This window comes from Bufo bufo, chromosome 1 (genome assembly GCF_905171765.1).
Source record: "Bufo bufo chromosome 1, aBufBuf1.1, whole genome shotgun sequence".
NCBI classification, from domain to species: Eukaryota; Metazoa; Chordata; class Amphibia; order Anura; family Bufonidae; genus Bufo; species Bufo bufo.
The window spans coordinates 786,211,523-786,232,337 of record NC_053389.1 but is presented as its reverse complement, the minus strand read 5'-3'; the positions used below and the strand labels follow the sequence as shown (position 1 = coordinate 786,232,337).

At 45.9% G+C, this 20,815-nt stretch overlaps 1 protein-coding gene across 1 annotated transcript in view; it reads right to left on the bottom strand.

Annotated features, from left to right (window-relative positions):
• The window catches only part of ICAM3 (intercellular adhesion molecule 3), a 37,891-nt gene that overhangs the window by 858 nt on the left and 16,218 nt on the right, over window positions 1–20,815 (bottom strand). Inside the window, exons 4-7 of the mRNA XM_040414925.1 lie at window positions 20,045–20,332; window positions 17,701–17,970; window positions 15,483–15,716; window positions 13,982–14,248 (exon numbers count right to left, since the gene is read on the bottom strand). Of these exons, the coding sequence (XP_040270859.1) occupies window positions 13,982–14,248; window positions 15,483–15,716; window positions 17,701–17,970; window positions 20,045–20,332 (1,059 nt within the window). The remainder of the gene's footprint in view (window positions 1–13,981; window positions 14,249–15,482; window positions 15,717–17,700; window positions 17,971–20,044; window positions 20,333–20,815) is intronic.

Here is a 20,815-nt window from a genome sequence, read left to right as displayed (position 1 = left end):
TTTTAACTACCAAATCTTGTATTAAATATGCAATAAAAAATCTTTATGTGGTGAAACTCTAAAAAAAAAAAAAAAAAAGTGCAATTCTGCCATTTTCACTATGATAACCAACAATTTTATAACAAGACACGGAGGCTCATATTGCTATAACCTTTCTTTACTTCTACCATAGCAGCAAAGAGAAAAGGTATACAAAATGGAAACCATAGTAACAGACTCCTCCCCTTATCCCAGTATATCCATCCTTGTCTGCCTGGGCTCTTCCTCTTTCTTTGCTGCTACCAGGCAGATAAGTACTCTCCAGCTCTGTAGCGCTGCTCAGGGTCTGGTACATTTGTTTTTAGTCAGATTGGGTTCACCCCTTTTTTGGGTTTTAGGGGGCATTTCATTAACATCATGATTGTTGTTATATATATATAGTTTTCTTATGTATAATTTTTCCCTACAGGTTTTATTCCTTCATTTGCTCCCTATTTGCTCATAGGATTTATTTGCCCCCTTTAACGGACCTTGCGGCTCCTCCGCCCTTCTGGCGTGAACCGCTTTCTCTCCAGTTATTTTTGTTCCCCCCTGGTTACCTCAGGTTGCGTCCGCCATTTCGCGCGCTTCCTGTCTTCTTCTTCACCTTCCCCGCCCGAAGTCTCGCGATTCGAGATTTCGGGCGCCTTTTTCCTTGTTCGGCTGTTTGCTGACGGCGAGATCTCGCAAGATTTCAGTGTCCCTGTGAGTTTCCCCGCTCTGAACGCACCGGACAGTACCGCTCTGCTTATCTTACCATCCTTGCGGTTTTCTTTGTGCTCCTCTGTGCCTTGTGAGTTCAATTCCTTACATATCCGTTTTCTTCCTCTGATATATTCTTGTGCTTGTTCTGGTGCTACATCGCTCTCTCTTTTTCTTCTAGTGCAATATCTGCTGCTTCCTGGCTGGGGTGACTAACTCCTGCCGTTCCTTCTAGTACTATGTCTCTCAGAAAGAATTCCGTTGCTTCTGTGGCCCCTAGTGACCCCCCCCCCCCCCCCCCCCCCCCCTGTAGAACAGGTGTCCCCTACTCAGGATAGGAGGTCCGAGGTGTCTCACCCGGACGATCATGATTTGGCACTACAAAGATCTATTTCTAATGCCATCATAACCGCCATGGGTTCAATGTCCTCTGCATTGACCCAGTCTATCTCTCAGGCCCTTATGGCTCGTCCTAGCACCGCTGCCCAAGGCTCGGTCCAGCCTCCAGGGCCAGTACCTATTGCCTCCAGAACACCTCAGATTGATGGGCCATCCCCATCCCAAGATAACGCGCATTGTTCGCGTAAACGAGCTTGCACCCGCCAGGCAGAAAATTCGCGGGCATGGAAGACTGCCAGGTCTCTACCTGAGCCAGTGTCAGACTCTGATAGGGAGTCGGAGGAGGAGGCTCATGAGAATGTCGATGATTTGACTTATGAGGTGGAGGACGATTTGGCGGATATCGCTGTGGACCCGGCACTTAATGTATGCCCGGAGCCCCCTGTACTACACCAGGGGTTAGCAGAGGATCTCTTAATGGATCCGTCTGGGGAACCATTGTTTAACCCTGATGAGCTGCACCATCCCCGCTCTGCGGAATGGATGCCCGCCACGCATGTGGCGCAATATATGGAAGCTCGCATACGCAATCCGCTTAGTAAGGAATCGCGTAATAAGTTGCGGGCAGAGTGCCCTCGTCCTTTGATACCACACAAAGTGTGTGAAACGCCCTCAGTGGATCCTAAGATGGTCCGGTTTTTGGCGAAGACGGGTTTTAACCCCCGTAAAGGGCTGGACGCTGCTTTGAAGGCAGTCCAAGATAAACTACTGGACATTACAGGTCCTTTAGCTAAAATATTCGATCTGGCTGAGTCCGCTAAAGCGGCAGGTAGCCAGGTGGACCCAGAAGAACTGAGAGGTTGGTTCCAGAGGGCCATATGCGTGGCTGGTAATGTTAATGCCTCGCTCGCCATTGAAAAGCGTAAAGCGATACTGATCAAGATCGAGCCAAAATTGTCTAATTTGGCTTTGACTGAAGCGGGCAAAGATGCCCAAGGGTTGCTCTTTGGCGACTCTTTTATTAAAGAAGTATGTAGGAGCCTTTACGGCTCTTGATAAGGCCCAGACATCGATGCGTCGAGTCTTTCAGGGGCGTTTTTCCAACAGGGCCGGCAGTTCTAGGGGCCGACTGTCCGGCCGTTCCAATTTTCATGCCCAGGGTTCTGTCAGAGGCTCCTTTACGTATAGAGCATCCCTCCAGGATCAGAGACACCAGCCGGCCTTTTTTCCATCACGAGGCACCCCTTTCCGGTCACGAGGTTTCAGAGGAAATCCAAGCTCCCGACGACCATTTGGTAAGTTCTGTTCTTCGTCCTCTACCTTTTTTTAGACCATTATGTCGGAGGCAGACTCCGTTTCTTTTCTCATGTGTGGCCAGGCATAACCTCAGACCAATGGGTCCTTTCTACTGTGCAGGGGTTCACGATAGACCTGATTGCCGATCCAAGTTCCATCCCGGCCCCCCCTTCAATTCCACTGTCCAATTCAGCACGGTCCCTCTTTCAGAGGGAACTGTCGGATCTACTGCAAAAAGGCGCGATCGAACGCGCACCAGAGAATCGAAGGGGAGTGATCAGCAGTATTTTTCTGGTGCAAAAGAAAGGGGGCCAGATGCGCCCTGTGATCAATCTGAAAGCCTTAAACGCTTTTGTACAATATTGACATTTCAAGATGGAGGGCATCCATCTTTTGAGAGATCTGCTTCTTCCAGGCGATTGGATGGCCAAGATAGATCTCAAAGACGCTTACCTCACGGTTCCAGTGTCTCCCTCTTCAAGAGACCTGCTTCGGTTCCTATGGAACGGTCAGACTTGGCGCTTCACCTGCCTTCCGTTTGGCCTCTCCTCCGCCCCCTGGTGCTTTACCAAGATCATGCGCCCAGTGGTGGCTTGGCTCCGCAGCAGAGGTGTCCGCCTAATCGTCTACCTGGACGATATCTTGATCATGGCCCAATCACACACTCTCCTTCTGAAACACCTCCACTTGACGGTGTCGCTCGTTTCCAATTTGGGGTTCATCGTCAACCAGGAGAAATCTTGTCTGACCCCTGCCAGGTCGATGGAGTTCCTGGGGTTCCAGGTGAACTCAGTAGAGTTATCCCTCAGTCTTCCCCTCTCAAAAATCAAGGCCATCCGCAAGGAGCTGCGGCATGTCCTTCGACTGCCTCAGATGTCATTGAGACATTTAGCGAGGATAATCGGACTTCTGGCCTCATCGATTCAAGCCATCTTTCCAGCCCTCCTCTATTATCGGGCGTTGCAGCGCCTCAAAATCGCTCATCTTCGGACGGGGGCCTCTTACGCAGATTTTGTCACATTGGATGCAGAAACAAAAGACGAAATGAGGTGGTGGATCCACAACCTATCGGTCTGGAATGGCAGGGCTATTGTGGGTCCGCAACCGGATCTGATCATAGAATACGATGCGAGCCTGCACGGGTGGGGAGCACATTGCAGTGGAGTTTCCACGGGCGGTCCATGGTCTCAGGAAGAATCCCGTCTTCCCATCAACGCCCTGGATCTTCTCGCAGGGTCGTTTGTCATTTGCAGTTTTGCCAATGGGGTGGTCAGTTCAGCCATCAGACTCCGCATGGACAACATATCAGCGGTCAGGTATGTCAATTGCATGGGTGGAACACGGTCGGTTGTTCTGACCCATTTGGCGAAGGACTTTTGGGAATTTTGTCTCGACAGGAACATTTCTGTGGTGGCAGAATACCTTCCGGACCTTAACAATACCCTAGCGGACTGGAATTCACGCTACATCCCGGACTCCAGCGACTGGAGATTAGACGAGACGGTTTTCTCTGCTATTTCTTCTCTTTGGGGTCCCTTTTCAGTCGACCTGTTCGCTTCCCGATTGAATACCCAACTGCCCAGGTTTTTCAGCTGGAGGCCGGATCCCTTGGCGGAAGCGGTAGACGCTGTACTTCAACACTGGGGAGACGCGCTGATGTATGCGTTCCCTCCTTTCACGCTCATCCCGAGGGTACTCCTTCAAGTTCGTCAACAGTTGGCGAACCTGGTTCTGATTGTGCCATTTTGGAGAACGCAGTCCTGGTTCCCTCAAATCCTGAAACTTCTGGTGGATTTTCCGCTTCTTCTTCCCGATCAGTTGTCACTGCTTCTAGGGCCTGCAGGAGAATTTCATCCACTCCTTCAGAACGGATCGTTACGTCTCCTAGCCTGCAAGATCTCGGGAGTCCAGGAGGAGGCACTGGACTTTCAGGAACGACTAGGTTCTTATTGGACTGCGCTTGGGCACCCGGAACGAGGCGAGCTTATCGAGCCGCCTGGGGTTCTTGGTCTCGCTGGTGCGTCGAGCGGACTTTGGATCCCGTTGAGGCTCCTGTAAATTCAATTTTAGCCTTTTTATCCTCACTTTTTGAGGCAGGAAAGGCTTACCGTACCATCAATGTCTTTAGGTCAGCAATTTCCTCCAGGCATAACGGTTTCGAGGGACGTCCGGCGGGTCAACATCCCCTGGTCTGTCGTTTACTCAAAGGTTCACGCTTGGCCCGACCTCCTCGGCCACGGTTTTCGTCAACCTGGGATGTTTCTGGTGTCTTAACCTTTTTAATCAACTGGCCCTCTAATGCTCAATTGTCTTTACGTCAGTTATCGGCCAAATTGGTCACTTTATTCTGTTTAATCTCTTGTAAGAGAGTTTCGGATGTGCGTGCTTTGGATTGGGACGCTAGATCCTTCACCCCGGAGGGGGTCCACTTTAACATTTCCCGACGCACTAAAACCAATATCCATTCGGTCTCTTACCCCCGTTTTCCGGCTTCACCACAACTATGTCCTGTGGCTTGTTTGCGCGAATATGAAGATAGAACCCGTCCATTGCGGTCGCCTTCTCTTCCCCAATTATTCATTTCTTTTCGCAGCCCATTTGCTCCGGTCACCAGCGTTACCTTATCTCGCTGGGTTAAGTGGATTCTCTCCCTTTCTGGGATTGATACGACTGTTTTCACGGCACACTCGGTTCGCAGTGCAGCGGTTACTTCCATGACAACATCTGGAGCTCGCTTAGAAGATGTTATGAGACTGGCGGATTGGTCCAGGACTTCCACTTTCCGCGAGTTTTATTTTAGACCGGCATCACACGCTTTTGATTCTTTAGTGGCTCAGCTTTAAACGAGCAATATGAGCCTCCGTGTCTTGTTATAAAATTGCAGGATTTTACTAAAGTATGACGTAAAGTCATGATTTTATTAAAGACACGGAGGCGAGTATTGCCCTCCCTGGACCCACCCTTTTGGGCTTGAGTGAGTATGTAATGTCTGTTTACCCTATGGTCGGGATATTGAAATTCTTTTAGTATTTTACTACATGTGGATTCTATTTTTTTCTGATGCACTGGATTATGGTCATAGAATGTTTTCTTTATATCCTTTTTTCCTAGGTTGAGAGACTAACGGCTTCACGCATTTGAGTTACACAGTTCCGGTCCGGTCGGATGTCCGGTTGTTGCGGTCCAAGCCGACAGGTTTCAAGAGGTTTTCGTTATCCGGTTGTTTTCAGCGTCAGTCGTTCCGGTTTTGAACAGCGCTAGTTGAGGCGCAAAGAAAGAGGAAGAGCCCAGGCAGACAAGGATGGATATACTGGGATAAGGGGAGGAGTCTGTTACTATGGTTTCCATTTTGTATACCTTTTCTCTTTGCTGCTATGGTAGAAGTAAAGAAAGGTTATAGCAATACTCGCCTCCGTGTCTTTAATAAAATCATGACTTTACGTCATACTTTAGTAAAATCCTGCAATTATTGTGATACTAAATCTACGGTATATAGTTTTTATTATGTTTTTTATTATGTTATGTTTGGGGCACCAAAAGGGCAGCACTACTGGATGGGGGCACCAAAAGGGCAGCACTACTGGATGGGGGCACCAAAAGGGGCAGCACTACTGGATGGGGGCACCAAAAGGGGCAGCACTACTAGATGGGGGCACCAAAAGGGGCAGCACTACTGGATGGGGGCACTAAGAGAGCAGCACTACTGGATGGGGGCACTAAGAGGGCAGCACTACTGGATAGGGGAACTAAGAGGGCAGCACTACTGGATGGGGGCACTAAGAGGGCAGCACTACTGGATGGTGGGCACTAAAAGAGCAGCACTACTGGATGGGGGCACTAAGAGGGCAGCACTACTGGATGGGGGCACCAAGAGGGCAGCACTACTGGATGTGAGCCCTAAGAGGGCAGCACTACTGGATGTGGGCACTAAGAGGGCAGCACTACTGGATGGGGGCCCTAAGAGGGCAGCACTACTGGAAGGGGGCCCTAAGAGGGCAGCACTACTGGATGGGGGCACTAAGAGGGCAGCACTACTGGATGGGGGCACCAAGAGGGCAGCACTACTGGATGGGGGCCCTAAGAGGGCAGCACTACTGGATGGGGGCACTAAGAGGGCAGCACTACTGGATGGGGGCCCTAAGAGGGCAGCACTACTGGATGGGGGCCCTAAGAGGGCAGCACTACTGGATGGTGGGCACTAAAAGAGCAGCACTACTGGATGGGGGCACTAAGAGGGCAGCACTACTGGATGGGGGCACCAAGAGGGCAGCACTACTGGATGGGGGCACCAAGAGGGCAGGACTACTGGATGGGGGCCCTAAGAGGGAAGCACTACTGGATGGGGGCACCAAGAGGGCAGCACTACTGGATGGGGGCACCAAGAGGGCAGCACTACTGGATGGGGGCCCTAAGAGGGCAGCACTACTGGATGGGGGCACTAAGAGAGCAGCATTACTGGATGGTGGGCACTAAGAGGACAGCACTACTGGATGGGGGCCCTAAGAGGGCAGCACTACTGGATGGGGGCCCTAAGAGGGCAGCACTACTGGATGGGGGCCCTAAGAGGGCAGCACTACTGGATGGTGGGCACTAAAAGAGCAGCACTACTGGATGGGGGCACTAAGAGGGCAGCACTACTGGATGGGGGCACCAAGAGGGCAGCACTACTGGATGGTGGGCACTAAGAGGGCAGCACTACTGGATGGGGGCACTAAGGGGCAGCACTACTGGATGGGGGCACTAAGAGGGCAGCACTACTGGATGGGGGCACCAAAAGGGGCAGCACTACTGGATGGTGGGCACTAAGAGAGCAGCACTACTGGATGGGGGCACTAAGAGGGCAGCACTACTGGATAGGGGCACTAAGAGGGCAGCACTACTCGATTTATGCAGTAAATGGGCATTTTACTGTGTAGGGATGTTAAGGAGGCATTTTACTCTATGGGGACACTTGAGCAGTATAACTACTGTGTGTGGTAATTAAGGGGGCATGCCTATTGTGTAGGGGCACTAAGGGGGCATAGCTAATGTGTGGGGGCTCTATGTGGGCAGAACCAGTGTGTGGCGGCACTATGGGGGCATAACTACTGTTCGGGGACACAACAAGGTAATTCTACTCTGATGGGGCATTAAAGGGGCTTTTTACTGTGTGGGGTCAGTAAAGGGGCATTCTACTGTGTAAGGGGCCTAACAAGTTAGTCTTACTGCGAGGGTGCACTACTGTGAAAGAGCAGGCACATGCCACAGTTGCAACATTTTGGGCACACTTTAGGGAGGCCCAGACCATGAGACACTGTAGGAGGCACAGAAAATGAGGCATGACAAGGGGACACAGAGCTTAGGACACTAAAGGGGGGCACAGAAGAAGAGGCACTATATAAAGGGGCACAGATCCTGGGACTATATAAAGGGGCACAGAACTTGGCACCATATTAAGGAGATACAGAACAAGAGGCGCTATATGAAGGGATCTCAGATCCTGGCACTATATAAGAGGGCACAAAACCTGGCACTATATACCGGGGACGCAACACGTGTGGCACTATATACAGGGGGCACAGAGTATGTGGCACTATATAAGGAGGCACTACCAGTGTGTGTGGTGCATTACCACACACACAAGGAGGCAAGACCACTGTGTGTGGTGCATTATTTTCAGTGGGCATAGTGTGTGATATGATCGTATTCCGTGGCACAGTATGTGTTAGTATGTAGGGTGAGAAGCTGAAGACATCTGGGCGGCAGAGACGAGCCGGGAGAGATCATCACAGAAAGGAGATGCCACCTGAGGTGCCACCTGTAAGTGACTACATGTAAACGTTGTCTGATCAGTGCTGTAGTCACTCATATGGTCCACAGTGTTGGTCGCATTCTCTTCTGTGAAACTACCACTCCCAGCAGACTGCACACCTGTCCAGGCCGAGCTGGCACCTGCAGAGTCACACTTTACATACTGTCCAGGGCTAACCTGACTAGGGAATAATATCTGTGCGGACCTGTTTGGTTCTGGTGCTGTATTTATGTAATGAGTCTGGTTCTGGTGCTGTATTTATGTACTGATCTTGGTTCTGGTGCTGTATTAATGTAATGAGTTTGGTTCTGGTGCTGTATTTATGTAATGAGTCTGGTTCTGGTGCTGTATTTATGCACTGGGCTTGCTTCTTGAGCTCTGTTTATGTACTGGGCTCGGTTTTGGAGCTCTATTTACATTGCATGCTTGGTTCTGGTGCTGTATTTATATAATGGGCTTGGTTCAGGAGCTGTATTTATGTACTGGGTTTGGTTCTAGTGCTGTATTTATATAATGGGCTTGGTTCAGGAGCTGTATTTATGTACTGGGTTTGGTTCTGGTGCTGTATTTATGTACTGGGTTTGGTTCTGGTGCTGTATTTGAAGTACAGGGCTTGATATGGCACCACTACTACTGTGGCTGCATGGCATCTTCTCCATTCACTGTACAGAACTTCTGAAAATAGCCAGTGCTCAGTTATTTTCGAAAGTCCCATAGAGGGAAATGTGGTGGTCGCGCATGGTTGCGGAGGTATTTGTGTTGGGGGAGGGGGGGGGGACTTCTCGCATAGGGTGCCATGTAACCAAAGGCCAGCCCTCCATATACAGTCAGGTCCATAAATATTGGGACATCGACACAATTCTAACATTTTTGGCTCTATACACCACCACAATGGATTTGAAATGAAACTAACAAGATGTGCTTTAACTGCAGACTGTCAGCTTTAATTTGAGGGTATTTACATCCAAGGTGAACAGTGTAGGAATTACAACAGTTTGCATATGTGCCTCCCACTTGTTAAGGGACCAAAAGTAATGGGACAATTGGCTTCTCCGCTGTTCCATGGTCAGGTGTGTTATTCCCTCATTATCCCAATTACAATGAGCAGATAAAAGGTCCAGAGTTCATTTCAAGTGTGCTATTTGAAAAACAAAATAAACCCATCAGAGAGATAGAAACATTAGGCGTGGCCAAAACAACTGTTTGGAACATTCTTAAAAAGAAGGAACACACCGGTGAGCTCAGCAACACCAAAAGACCCGGAAGACCACGGAAAACAACTGTGGTGGATGACCGAAGAATTCTTTCCCTGGTGAAGAAAACACCCTTCACAACAGTTGGCCAGATCAAGAACAATCTTCAGGAGGTAGGTGTATGTGTGTCAAAGTCAACAATCAAGAGAAGACTTCACCACAGTGAATACACAGGGTTTACCACAAGATGTAAACCATTGGTGAGCCTCAAAAACAGGAAGGCCAGATTAGAGTTTGCCAAACGACATCTAAAAAAGCCTTCACAGTTCTGGAACAACATCCTATGGACAGATGAGACCAAGATCAACTTGTACCAGAGTGATGGGAAGAGAAGAGTATGGAGAAGTAAAGGATCTGCTCATGATCCTAAGCATACCACCTCATCAGTGAAGCATGGTGGTGGTGGTGTCATGGCGTGGGCATGTATGGCTGCCAATGGAACTGGTTCTCTTGTATTTGTTGATGATGTGACTGCTGACAAAAGCAGCAGGATGAATTCTGAAGTGTTTCGGGCAATATTATCTGCTCCTATTCAGCCAAATGCTTCAGAACTCATTGGATGGCGCTTCACAGTGCAGATGGACAATGACCCAAAGCATACTGCAAAAGCAACCAAAGAGTTTTTTAAGGGAAAGAAGTGGAATGTTATGCAATGGCCAAGTCAATCACCTGACCTGAATCCGATTGAGCATGCATTTCACTTGCTGAAGACAAAACTGAAGGGAAAATGCCCCAAGAACAAGCAGGAACTGAAGACAGTTGCAGTAGAGGCCTGGCAGAGCATCACCAGGGATGAAACCCAGCATCTGGTGATGTCTATGTGTTCCAGACTTCAGGCTGTAATTGACTGCAAAGGATTTTCAACCAAGTATTAAAAAGTGAAAGTTTGATTTCTGATTATTATTCTGTCCCATTACTTTTGGTCCCTTAACAAGTGGGAGGCACATATGCAAACTGTTGTAATTCCTGCACCGTTCACCTGATTTGGATGTAAATACCCTCAAATTAAAGCTGACGGTCTGCAGTTAAAGCACATCTTGTTCGTTTCATTTCAAATCCATTGTGGTGGTGGTGTAAAAATGTTAGAATTGTGTTGATGTCCCAATATTTATGGACCTGACTGTATGTAACATCATTTTGTGTTAAGGGGGCTTCTACTGTAGTCAGGGTCGATGACAACCCCTATGAACATTGTAATAACGGCTATTGCTGGTTTTTAGGAATTACTGAGGACAATATGAACATTTTTGAATTAGAGATTTGTATTTGTAGATTGTTTTTATGTTTTATTCTTATGTTTTGTTTTCTTTTTTTTTTTTATTTAAAATTATCTTTATTTTGCTTTTAGAAACCATACAATTAATACATAAACCAATATCTGTCACAATGGTATATATAATATATCAATCATATAACATCATTATATCCCCCCCCCCACCCATTGGCTGTCGTCCCCTCCGATCAATTAAATGTGTCATAATAACAAAATTAAGTAATGTATAGCTACAGAGCTCTGCGTGCGACTCTCCGTTTTCTTTCAATATCCTCATATATTTTGATTTGTTGTAAGTATAGACCCCACTCCCTTGACGAGGGCAGGGAGACAGAACCCCAATACTTAACCAATATAGCTTTCGCTACCATCAATCCTCTCATCCAAATCCGTCTAACCTGGGGCGGAACTTCCGTCTCTGAGCCATAATCTCCAAAGATCACTATCAAGATCCCCGGGTTATAGTTCATTGAAGATTCCTTTTGTAGGGCAGAAAAAACCTCATCCCAATATTTTCTTATTTTATTGCAGCTCCAAAGCAAATGGACATAGTTCGCATTTACATATCCACACTTAGGACAGGAACAATCCCGGTCCTTATTTTGGGGAAATTTCCCTTGGGTTTTGGGCGTATAATACAATCTATGGAGAATCTTAAATTGGATTAGCCTATGGGCACTGGAAACTGTCGCCTTTTTCACGTTCCTATAGATAGTAGGCCACTGTAGTGGGGGGCAATTCAACTCTTGCTCCCACTTGGTAGGGCTTTTAAAGGGCGTTACAGTTGCCAGTGCCGTTCGGAGTTTAGCGTATAAACTAGATAATTTCACCTTCACGTCCTTCTGAGCATCACAATAATCAAAAAATATATTTTCTCGTGGAAAAATACGACCCCTATCCCTAGAAGCTTCAAATATGTGTTTCAATCGTGCATAGTTAAATAAATCTAATGGTGAGCTATCCAAAAAATCAAATTCCAAAAATGACTTAAAATGGCCTACATGGAAAAGGTGAGACACCCTATTGATGCCATTTCGTGTCCAATAACCAAACTCTGTAATTTTGAAGAATTCCTCCAGCCCCCTGTTCCCCCACAGAGGGGTAAAAGCGAACGGATCGGAGACTTTAAGGATCTCCTTCAGCCTATTCCACACCCTCTGTAGTGAGCAAGGGATCAGCAAGGACCTCTCGATTCCCATAGACCCAGTCTCCAAACATGCAAATATATTCTCTATTGGCCTATCAATAACCTTAGTTAAATACTGTGAAAGTAAACTCTCCTTCCAATAACAACAACGCTGTATCTGTGCACACAAATAATAACCTTGAAAAAAAGGAAGTGACAGCCCACCATCTGCCTCCGACAACCAAAGATATCTCTGCTTTATACGCACCCTCTTCCTTCCCCAAATTAAATCGTTAATCAAAGTCTCCAATCTATGGAAAAAAATATCATCAATCCAAATGGGGGAAGCACACATCGGGAACAAAACTATAGGCAGAATAATCATCTTGATCAATGCAATTCGATCTGTCTCTGCCAGTATCAGTTTCCGCCAAGCGGCAACTTTGGCCCCAACTTTATTCAAAACCGGGGCCAAATTTAGCTCATAAAACCTACTCAAAGGAACACCAATCTTAACCCCCAGATAGTCCAAGGTATCATTAGGAGCCAAGACACGGACTCGCTGCCCTCCATCTACAGCTTTCCGGTTCAGCGGGAGGAGCGATGACTTTGACCAATTGATCATATAACCTGATAATTTACCGAAGTCTTCTATTACCTCTATCACATACTGTAGGATTTTCCAACCCTGATCCAGGAACAAAATTACATCATCTGTGTATAAGCTTATTTTGTCGCTCACTCCGGCCACTCCGAAGCCATCTATACAGTTATCTAAACGGATCCGGCAAGCCAGCAGTTCAATAAAAAGTGCGAAGAGAAGAGGGGACAGGGGACAACCCTGTCTCACCCCCCTCCGCATCATGACAGGAGAAGAGCCAGTGCCATTAATATTAATATATGCAATCGGCTGTTCATATAGCATTTGGGTCATTTTCACAAATAGCTTCCCAAGGCCAAAGCCAGACAACGTAGCCCACAAAAAAGGCCACTCCATCCTGTCAAACGCCTTCGCGGTGTCTAAGGACAGGATGGAGTGGTCTATACCGCCCCCAACAGATAGATTCAGATATACCCTATATATGCTCATCTGTATTTGGCGGCCCGGGATAAAGCCCGTCTGGTCAGAATGTACCAGACAAGCTATAACCCTCTTCAGACGACTGGCGAGGATTTTTGCAAAGATCTTATAGTCCGTATTTAGGAGCGATATAGGTCTATATGACCCCATATCGCATGGATCCTTCTCCTTTTTCAAGACCAAGATAATCACCGCCTCTCTAAATGATGGAGGTAAAGAACCAAAAGCGCACGATTCATTAAAGACTTGAAGTAAGATAGGCAAGAGAGATTTGGCATGGTACCTATATATTCCAAATGGCAATCCATCTGGACCAGGAGATGAATTATATTTTAGAAAGGGAAGAGTCGCCTGGAGTTCCTCCAAAAGGATGGAGGAGTCCAACATCTCTCTATCTTGAATAGATAGCTGAGGGAGCTCCAATTGTTGAAGATATTGCTCCATGTCAGTACGGCTAAACATAGACTCAGATTTGTATAGGGTAGAGTAATATTTCGCAAATTCCTCTCTAATCTCCTCTGCGGATCTCACCCCAATTCCCTGTGGATTCCTAATTTCTCTTATACTGGTAGCCTCTCTCTGATTGGCCACCAAACGTGCCAAAAACCTACCAGTTTTACCAGATTCGCAGAAACGACTCTGGCCCTGAAATAGGAGCTTGTGTTGTGCTTTTTTATATAAGAGTGTCTTAAGCTGTGTATTAGCCTCCTTTAACTGATTAATATTTTGCTCCGTGTGGTGGTCAATCAGTTTGGCACGTAAACTCCTTATTAACTCTGTCAGTTCTTGTTCCCTCCGCCGTAATTCCGTTCTAAACCTATTAATTTTATAGAAGTACAAGCCCCTAATATGGGCCTTCAACGCGTCCCACACATAATGGATGTGTGTCGAACCTACATTAAACCCCCAAAATTCCTGAATATCCTGATCTAATCGGGATTGCTCCCCTATCACCTCAAGCCAATGCGGGTTCAATTTGAAATTTTATGTTTTGTTTTCTAAAACATGACCTGTAGTGACATTAATGGGGCTGAGCTGCAGTATCCGACATGGCATTTGTATAAGAGTGGCGCTCTTCTTTTCCTTTGACATTACTACTCACCCGGAGCAATTTTCACCTCCTGCTTTGCTTCCACTTCTCCATGTGCGTTCCTGACCACACACGTGTATGTTCCAGCATGGGTCTCTGCTGCTCTGTGAATAATGACCGAGCTTTTATCCAGGGAGTATGTCACATCGGCATTCTCGGGGACCAGCCAGGTGTAAGTAGGTGCCGGCAACCCTTCCGAACTGCATGTCATGTTTAGTGGATTTCCTAATCCGATCGTTTCATTTGTCGAAACAGTCACATTTGGGTTTGTTGGTGGATCTGAGGAAAAGAGAAAAAAGGTCATTTCTATGAGCAGTGCACAATATGATTGCCAAGGGGGAGGGGCAAAGAAATTGGGAGGCGGTCACTTGCTAGGTAGATTCAGATAATCTATAACATATGATAATCTATATTATCTCATTGGCCATTACAGAGAATTTCTCCCTAAATGGCTTCAGTAGGATATTTTTTCTGGAGATCCTGTATAAATTGAGGAGACTTTAATGCAATGCTTGCTGGGAAAAATATGTAAATTAGCACTTTTCTACTCTCCACTGCCACCTATAGGAGAGAGGGAGAACTGTTTTTCGGTGACTTTCTAATTCTGTCCACCTACTTCTTCATTATATCTGTTTCAGGAACATCTAGGTGATGATCGTGGTCCCACAGAGGTCACCCAGCTTTTTATCCTGATCTCCCTTGTACAAAAGAGATATAGAAGCGGAAGATATGAAGATATAACAACAAATTTGTTCTCACCCAGCTTTCCCAGATACAGATATTAGGAAGAAATGGCTAAATAGACTATTTAAAGTAATTTCAAATACCCTATTAGATAATAAATTGGGTTCCACCCATTTTTAGTTTCTCCCAGTGAATGGCTGCAGCGGTGCACCTGACCCTGTCCGGAATATTACGGCTGAGACTGGAAGGACCGCTGAACAGAGCCTTGGCGCGGGAATTCAGTGTCAGGGAGCAGGAGAGTGTGGTTTTTAACATTAGGAAGAACAAAATAAAAATGGGTGTAAGGCGGGAAGACCCTTTTAAATTGATTTCAATACTTATGATGTAATGCTTAATTTCCCCTGTGGTGGCGCTGCAGGGAGAAGTAAGCAAGGAGATCGGAGATATAGGGAGAGATTTATCATCGCCCCTTGCGCATGAAAAGCGTTGTTAACTTTTTATAACAAATAGACGCATCTTCCGGTTCTTCCACCTTGCCCACCCCCCCCTACTTTTCCTAAAGGGGACATAGCAAGGGCGGGAAGGGTTCGTGGCCAGCAGCTGCCACAAGTTTATTATTTATGGCGAAAATTAAGCTAGAACTCTACAGCGGCTCTGAGCTATCCTAGATTTCTGTTTCGGAGCACGGACTGCCGGAGGACGCGCTTAATTTATGATGAGGCGCGCACTGAAAGCACTGGTCCTGATAAGTCTCCCCCATAGTTTCACAACATTGTACAGAGCATTGTAATGAGAAGGAGGTCTGGGTCATAGAGAGCGGCGGACGTACATTGCACGGTGACGCTGACCGGCTTCAATGTGCCTCCTCCCAGGTTCATTGCAGTACACCTATAATACCCAGACATGTCTCTTGTTACTGTAACTGCGTCAGTGATAGAACGTCCATCGGCTTCACAGTTTACTCTCGGCCTTGGGTTTCCATCAGCCTCACACGAAAATGGGGTCTTTCCTTCTACCAGAAGTAAAGATGAGGGGCACAAAGTTTCAGAGAACTCTGGAGGGTCTGAATGGAAAGAGAAACAATAAAGATCACATAGTAATGATGGATGACATTATGGACGGTTCGGGCCCGAAGCTCCTGGGGGCCCCATAGCTGCCCAAAGTGCCCATATGTTAATACCCCACTCGTTCACACCTATTTCAACCTCATGCAGCTGATCATCATCAAAAACCTGCTGCTGCTGGCCGCTGATGATAAAGATTTAGAAGTTAACCAGGCCCCTTATTGTGGGCATGTCCCCCTCTTCTCCGTTCCTTCTTTGACCAAGGTGATGTACTGCCTGTGAAGAGGTAAAGAGGTACTGGAGACCGCTGCTGCCAGAAGAGATGGAGATGGCCAGTAAGTGAGTCTGCCCTGTCTCTTCTACAAGCTGCTGCCGGTCTGTGTTCTGGACAGGCAGCAGCTTCAATACTTGTTTAATAGTTTTTACTGCCTCATTAAGCAGTTTGTTTTCCTCCATACACCCCCCCCTGCCACCTACTGTGCCCCCTGCCCCCATCCTTCTCTCACAGCCTCACAGAGCCCCTGCCATCTTCTTTCCTCCTTCATTTATCCAATGTACTTTTGTCTCCTCCGGCTGCACCCCTGCCACTTGCTGTTACACTGAACAGAACTCCTGCCCGCCCCTTCTTGTGTTCCCCCTCAGAGCCCCTTCCAACTACTAGAAGTGTTAACCCCCTCCTCCCTGCAACTCTGCCTATCCATCTTGCCCATCTAATGTTTGTCATATCTTCCTATCCCATTATCTATCTATTTATCCTCCAAAAAAGTAAGGCAGCACTCTCAAAGTCTGTGGGGAAAAAATTATTTTCTCTTCATTCACTCATGCTACTTTTTAGCTCTGCTCAATGGGGCTAAAACGCAGAATGGGTGAATAAAGAAACTTATTTTTTCACCGTGGACTTTGGAGTGTTGCCACAAGTATTGCTAGCAAGACATTGTCCTTGGGTCTTGGAGTAATAGCACCCACCAACTGGGAGCTGTGCTGCTTTCTTCTGAACTCTATCTATCTCCTATCTATCTATCCAATATCTATCTATCTCATATCTATCTATCTATCTATTTAATATCTATCTATTACATCTGTCTATTATATCTATCTATTATATCTATCTATTATATCTATTATATCTATCTTATATATCTATCTATCTATTATATCTATCTATTATATCTATCTATTATATCTATCTATCTATCTATTATATCTATCTATCTATTATATCTATCTATATATTATATCTATCTATCTAATATCTATCTCATATATATAAATAAATACACCCTATATACACTACACACATACACATAAATACACCCTATATACACTACACACATACACATAAATACACCCTATATACACTACACACATACACATAAATACACCCTACATACACTACACACATACACATAAATACACCCTATATACATTACACACATACACATAAATACACCATATATACACTACACACATACACATAAATACACCCTATATACACTACACACATACACATAAATACACCCTATATACACTACACACATACACATAAATACACCCTATATACACTACACACATACACATAAAGACACCCTATATACATTACACACATACACATAAATACACCATATATACACTACACACATACACATAAATACACCCTATATACATTACACACATACACATAAATACACCCTATATACACTACACACATACACATAAATACACCCTATATACACTACACACATATACCACCCAACTAAAGAGCTATCAGCGGCGTGCGAAGCAATGGGAGTAAACATCTCCAGCTGCCGCCGCCAGAGCACCAGATCGGGACTCAGCCGGTAACACAGTTCTCTGATCCGGCTGTAATTTTAACAACCGGATCTGGAGAACTGGAGGGAACCGGCTAAATCCCATGCCTATATCTATCTATCTATCTCCCCAGGTGTTAGTTGTGTATCTCAGAGATTTCTACAAGTCACTTACAATGTACTTCTAGGGCCTGTATTGAAGACTGGGATATGTTTGCATTTTTAGTAATATAAGCCGTGCAGGTGATGGGAAGGCTCGGAGTCCTTTGGCTTGCAGTGAATGTGTGGGTCACAGAGGTCTGCCCCGTCTTCTCTTCTTTACCATCCACACTAATGGTGAGACTATAAGCCCCTGGAACTTTGTTGGTTGATTGACAGGTAGCGGTCACGTTCTCCTCATGGTATACAGTGTTTTTTGAAAGGCTCAGATCCACAGTAGGAAGTTCTGGAAAAGAGGATTGATGTTACAATGAGAATACACAGGCCACCATCACCTAATGGCATAGCATATTCTGGCTAGGTTGTATCCAGAGATGACTTCTACAAGTACTGCTACGAGAAAATCCACCTGAGACCCCCACATGGGAAACCTTGAAAGATTTACCAAAGCTTGGTGATTTGAATAAATCTGCTCTATGTTTCACAAGCCAAGGTGGCGCCCAACGTGACTGCATTGATCAAGGGCCCACATCCCATTCAGATGTAGGACACTATGTCAGATCCCCGACCACTGCTATTTACACAATGCTGAGATGAAACGTGAAGTCAGTAATTCTTAGGACGTCTATTGACAGGCAGCGGTCTATGTCAATCAGACATCTACTTCTTGGAGTTCCAAAGACATTCATCCCACCAGACAGGAAAGGTAACAATCGTGAGTAATTCCTATCTTAGGCTATGTTCACATGGCAAGTGCCGACACTGTCAAAATCCACCACATATTTCACAGCAGTAACCACCATAGTTTCTGCCTTTTTTTTAAATTATTTCTTTGCCGCTCGCTGTTTAGCGCCATTCAATGGCGCTAAACCTTGTACAGACCCCCATGGTGTCCTCAGGGAATCCACACCAAAAATGGACATGTCTATTCTAGAGTGGTCTGGAAAACGACAATCAGTGCCCGCTTGAAAGTCTATCTATCTATCTATCTATCTATCTATCTATCTAATATCCATCCATCATCTATCTGTCTGTCTAGAAGGCCTACTGTGATTCTATTGATGAAGGGCCCACACACAGCTGGGACCTTTTATACTGGCAGATTTTTGCCTGTTTAAAGGGGTTGTCCCACAAATAATATTCTACAGTTTTGAAACCAGGCCCTGGATCTGAACACTTCTGTAATCAAATTTAATTAAGAATTTAGCATAGCCTCTGAGCTATTCCCTGAAATCTATCTGTATAGCGCCACCTGCTGTTTGCTCTTTTTCAAATTTCTCTGTCCGGATCACTGAGGTGGACGCACATGCTCAGTTCTGTCTTTCAACTGCCACCAGCTTCAGCAGAAAGGATGCGCACTCTGAGAAAGGACATGTCTTTTAAGCCACCACCTTGAAATAAATCTAGCAGAGCATTTGGAGCAATGAATGGGGAGATCTCTGGACCCATGTGAGGCGCAGGGCTGGTTCTAGCTTTTTTTTAAAGATGAGGTTGTCATGTACTAGATAATGTATGATTTTCCTTTCTTACATTAATCATGGGATAACCCCCTTAAGTGAACAATTGATATAGATCTACGATACAGCATGTCAACCACCTTATCATTAGGCTATGTTCACACTGTGGATTTTGCTGCCAGTACTTTGTTGTGGATCCCACACCAACATCCCAGTGGTGGCTGCGTGTTGTTCACCCCAGTGGTTTAAAGCCAAGATCATGCCAAGAAAGGACATTGGGTCATGCTTCCACACGACAATGATTTGGCAAATGGCCGTTCATCTCACAACCGATCCTGCAATCGTTGCCTTAAAGTTTTTCCTTAGCAGAGACAGCAGACAACAAAATGGATGTCCATTTTTAGGATGTCCATAGAAAGTCAGTGGTCTGTTTCACTGAGACATCTACACAATCTCAGGCTACCTGAGAGGTTTACCCCACCTCACAGCCATGATTGTTGCATGGGAAGGTGGTTCATGAGAACACCACTGGGTGCAGGCATGGAGGTAGGGGCGTAACTACCATAGCGGCAGACCATGCGACTGCTATGGGGCCCAGGACAAGAGGGGGCCCAGTCTTAGTTGGGATTATCTCCTCTTATACTGGAGGTGAAAACTTGGCCAGGACTCTACCTCTAAAAGGAACAACGTTTAGCAAATGAAGCAGTGGAAAAATGGCCCAAGGGTCATTGAAAAGAGTTTAGGCAGAAACCCTTCTGTCCTGTGTGGTGGTCCTGGTTTAATCCTTGCTTTGGGGCTCTTACTTCTCTATGTGCGCCACTGCTGTGAGGGGGCACTGTGATCTGGTAGAGTCAGAAAGGAAGAACCTTAAGATCTCCATATGACATGATCCCAACAACTTACCATAAATATTCACATCCACCCTACTCTCCATGGACAAAATAAATAAGTGAGCTTCGCATCTGATGGTTTTATGTCCTAGATCTGAAAAATTCGCAGACAGCTGGGTCGTGCTCTTTATGGTTCCTTCATTTGTCATGACAGGAATGACATTGAGTAAGGTGTCTTCAAAGACCATCCTCAGGCTGATGTTTTGTGGAGGAAATCCATTGGCGATGAGACACTCGGCTGTAAATGAGGTCCCATTTTCTATCCATTTCTTGATGTTTATTACAGGATCTTCTGGCAGTGCTGATATTATAAGAAAAAGACATGAGACTGATCAAAATCTGTATGAAAGGCCACATTATTGTGCATTAACCCCTGAACGCCCCACTCCAGATATTTAGTCATAGTGATCTCGTGGTTGCTGTCACAGTACTCGGAATATCACAGGAGCTGATACACATAGCCGGGCTCATGTCGCAACCAGGACTAGAGATTACTTTAATTCCAGCAGTTTAACTTCTTAGATGCCACCGTCAATAGCGACCACGGCATCTAAGCGGTTAGACAAAGGGAAGCCCCAGAACCCTGGTGCTGAGTGCTTGCCACATCAGTCACAATGTCAATGGCCGTCTACAGAAGGCAGATCTAGTAGGCTGCGTGTCAGTGTGAATGAGAGAGGTATAACAAACTATCCTTTAAAATAAAAAATTTGAACTATGTAAAAAAATTTAAAATCAAATTTTCTCCTTACACATTGCTTTATGTCAAAAATTAAACCAATTAAAA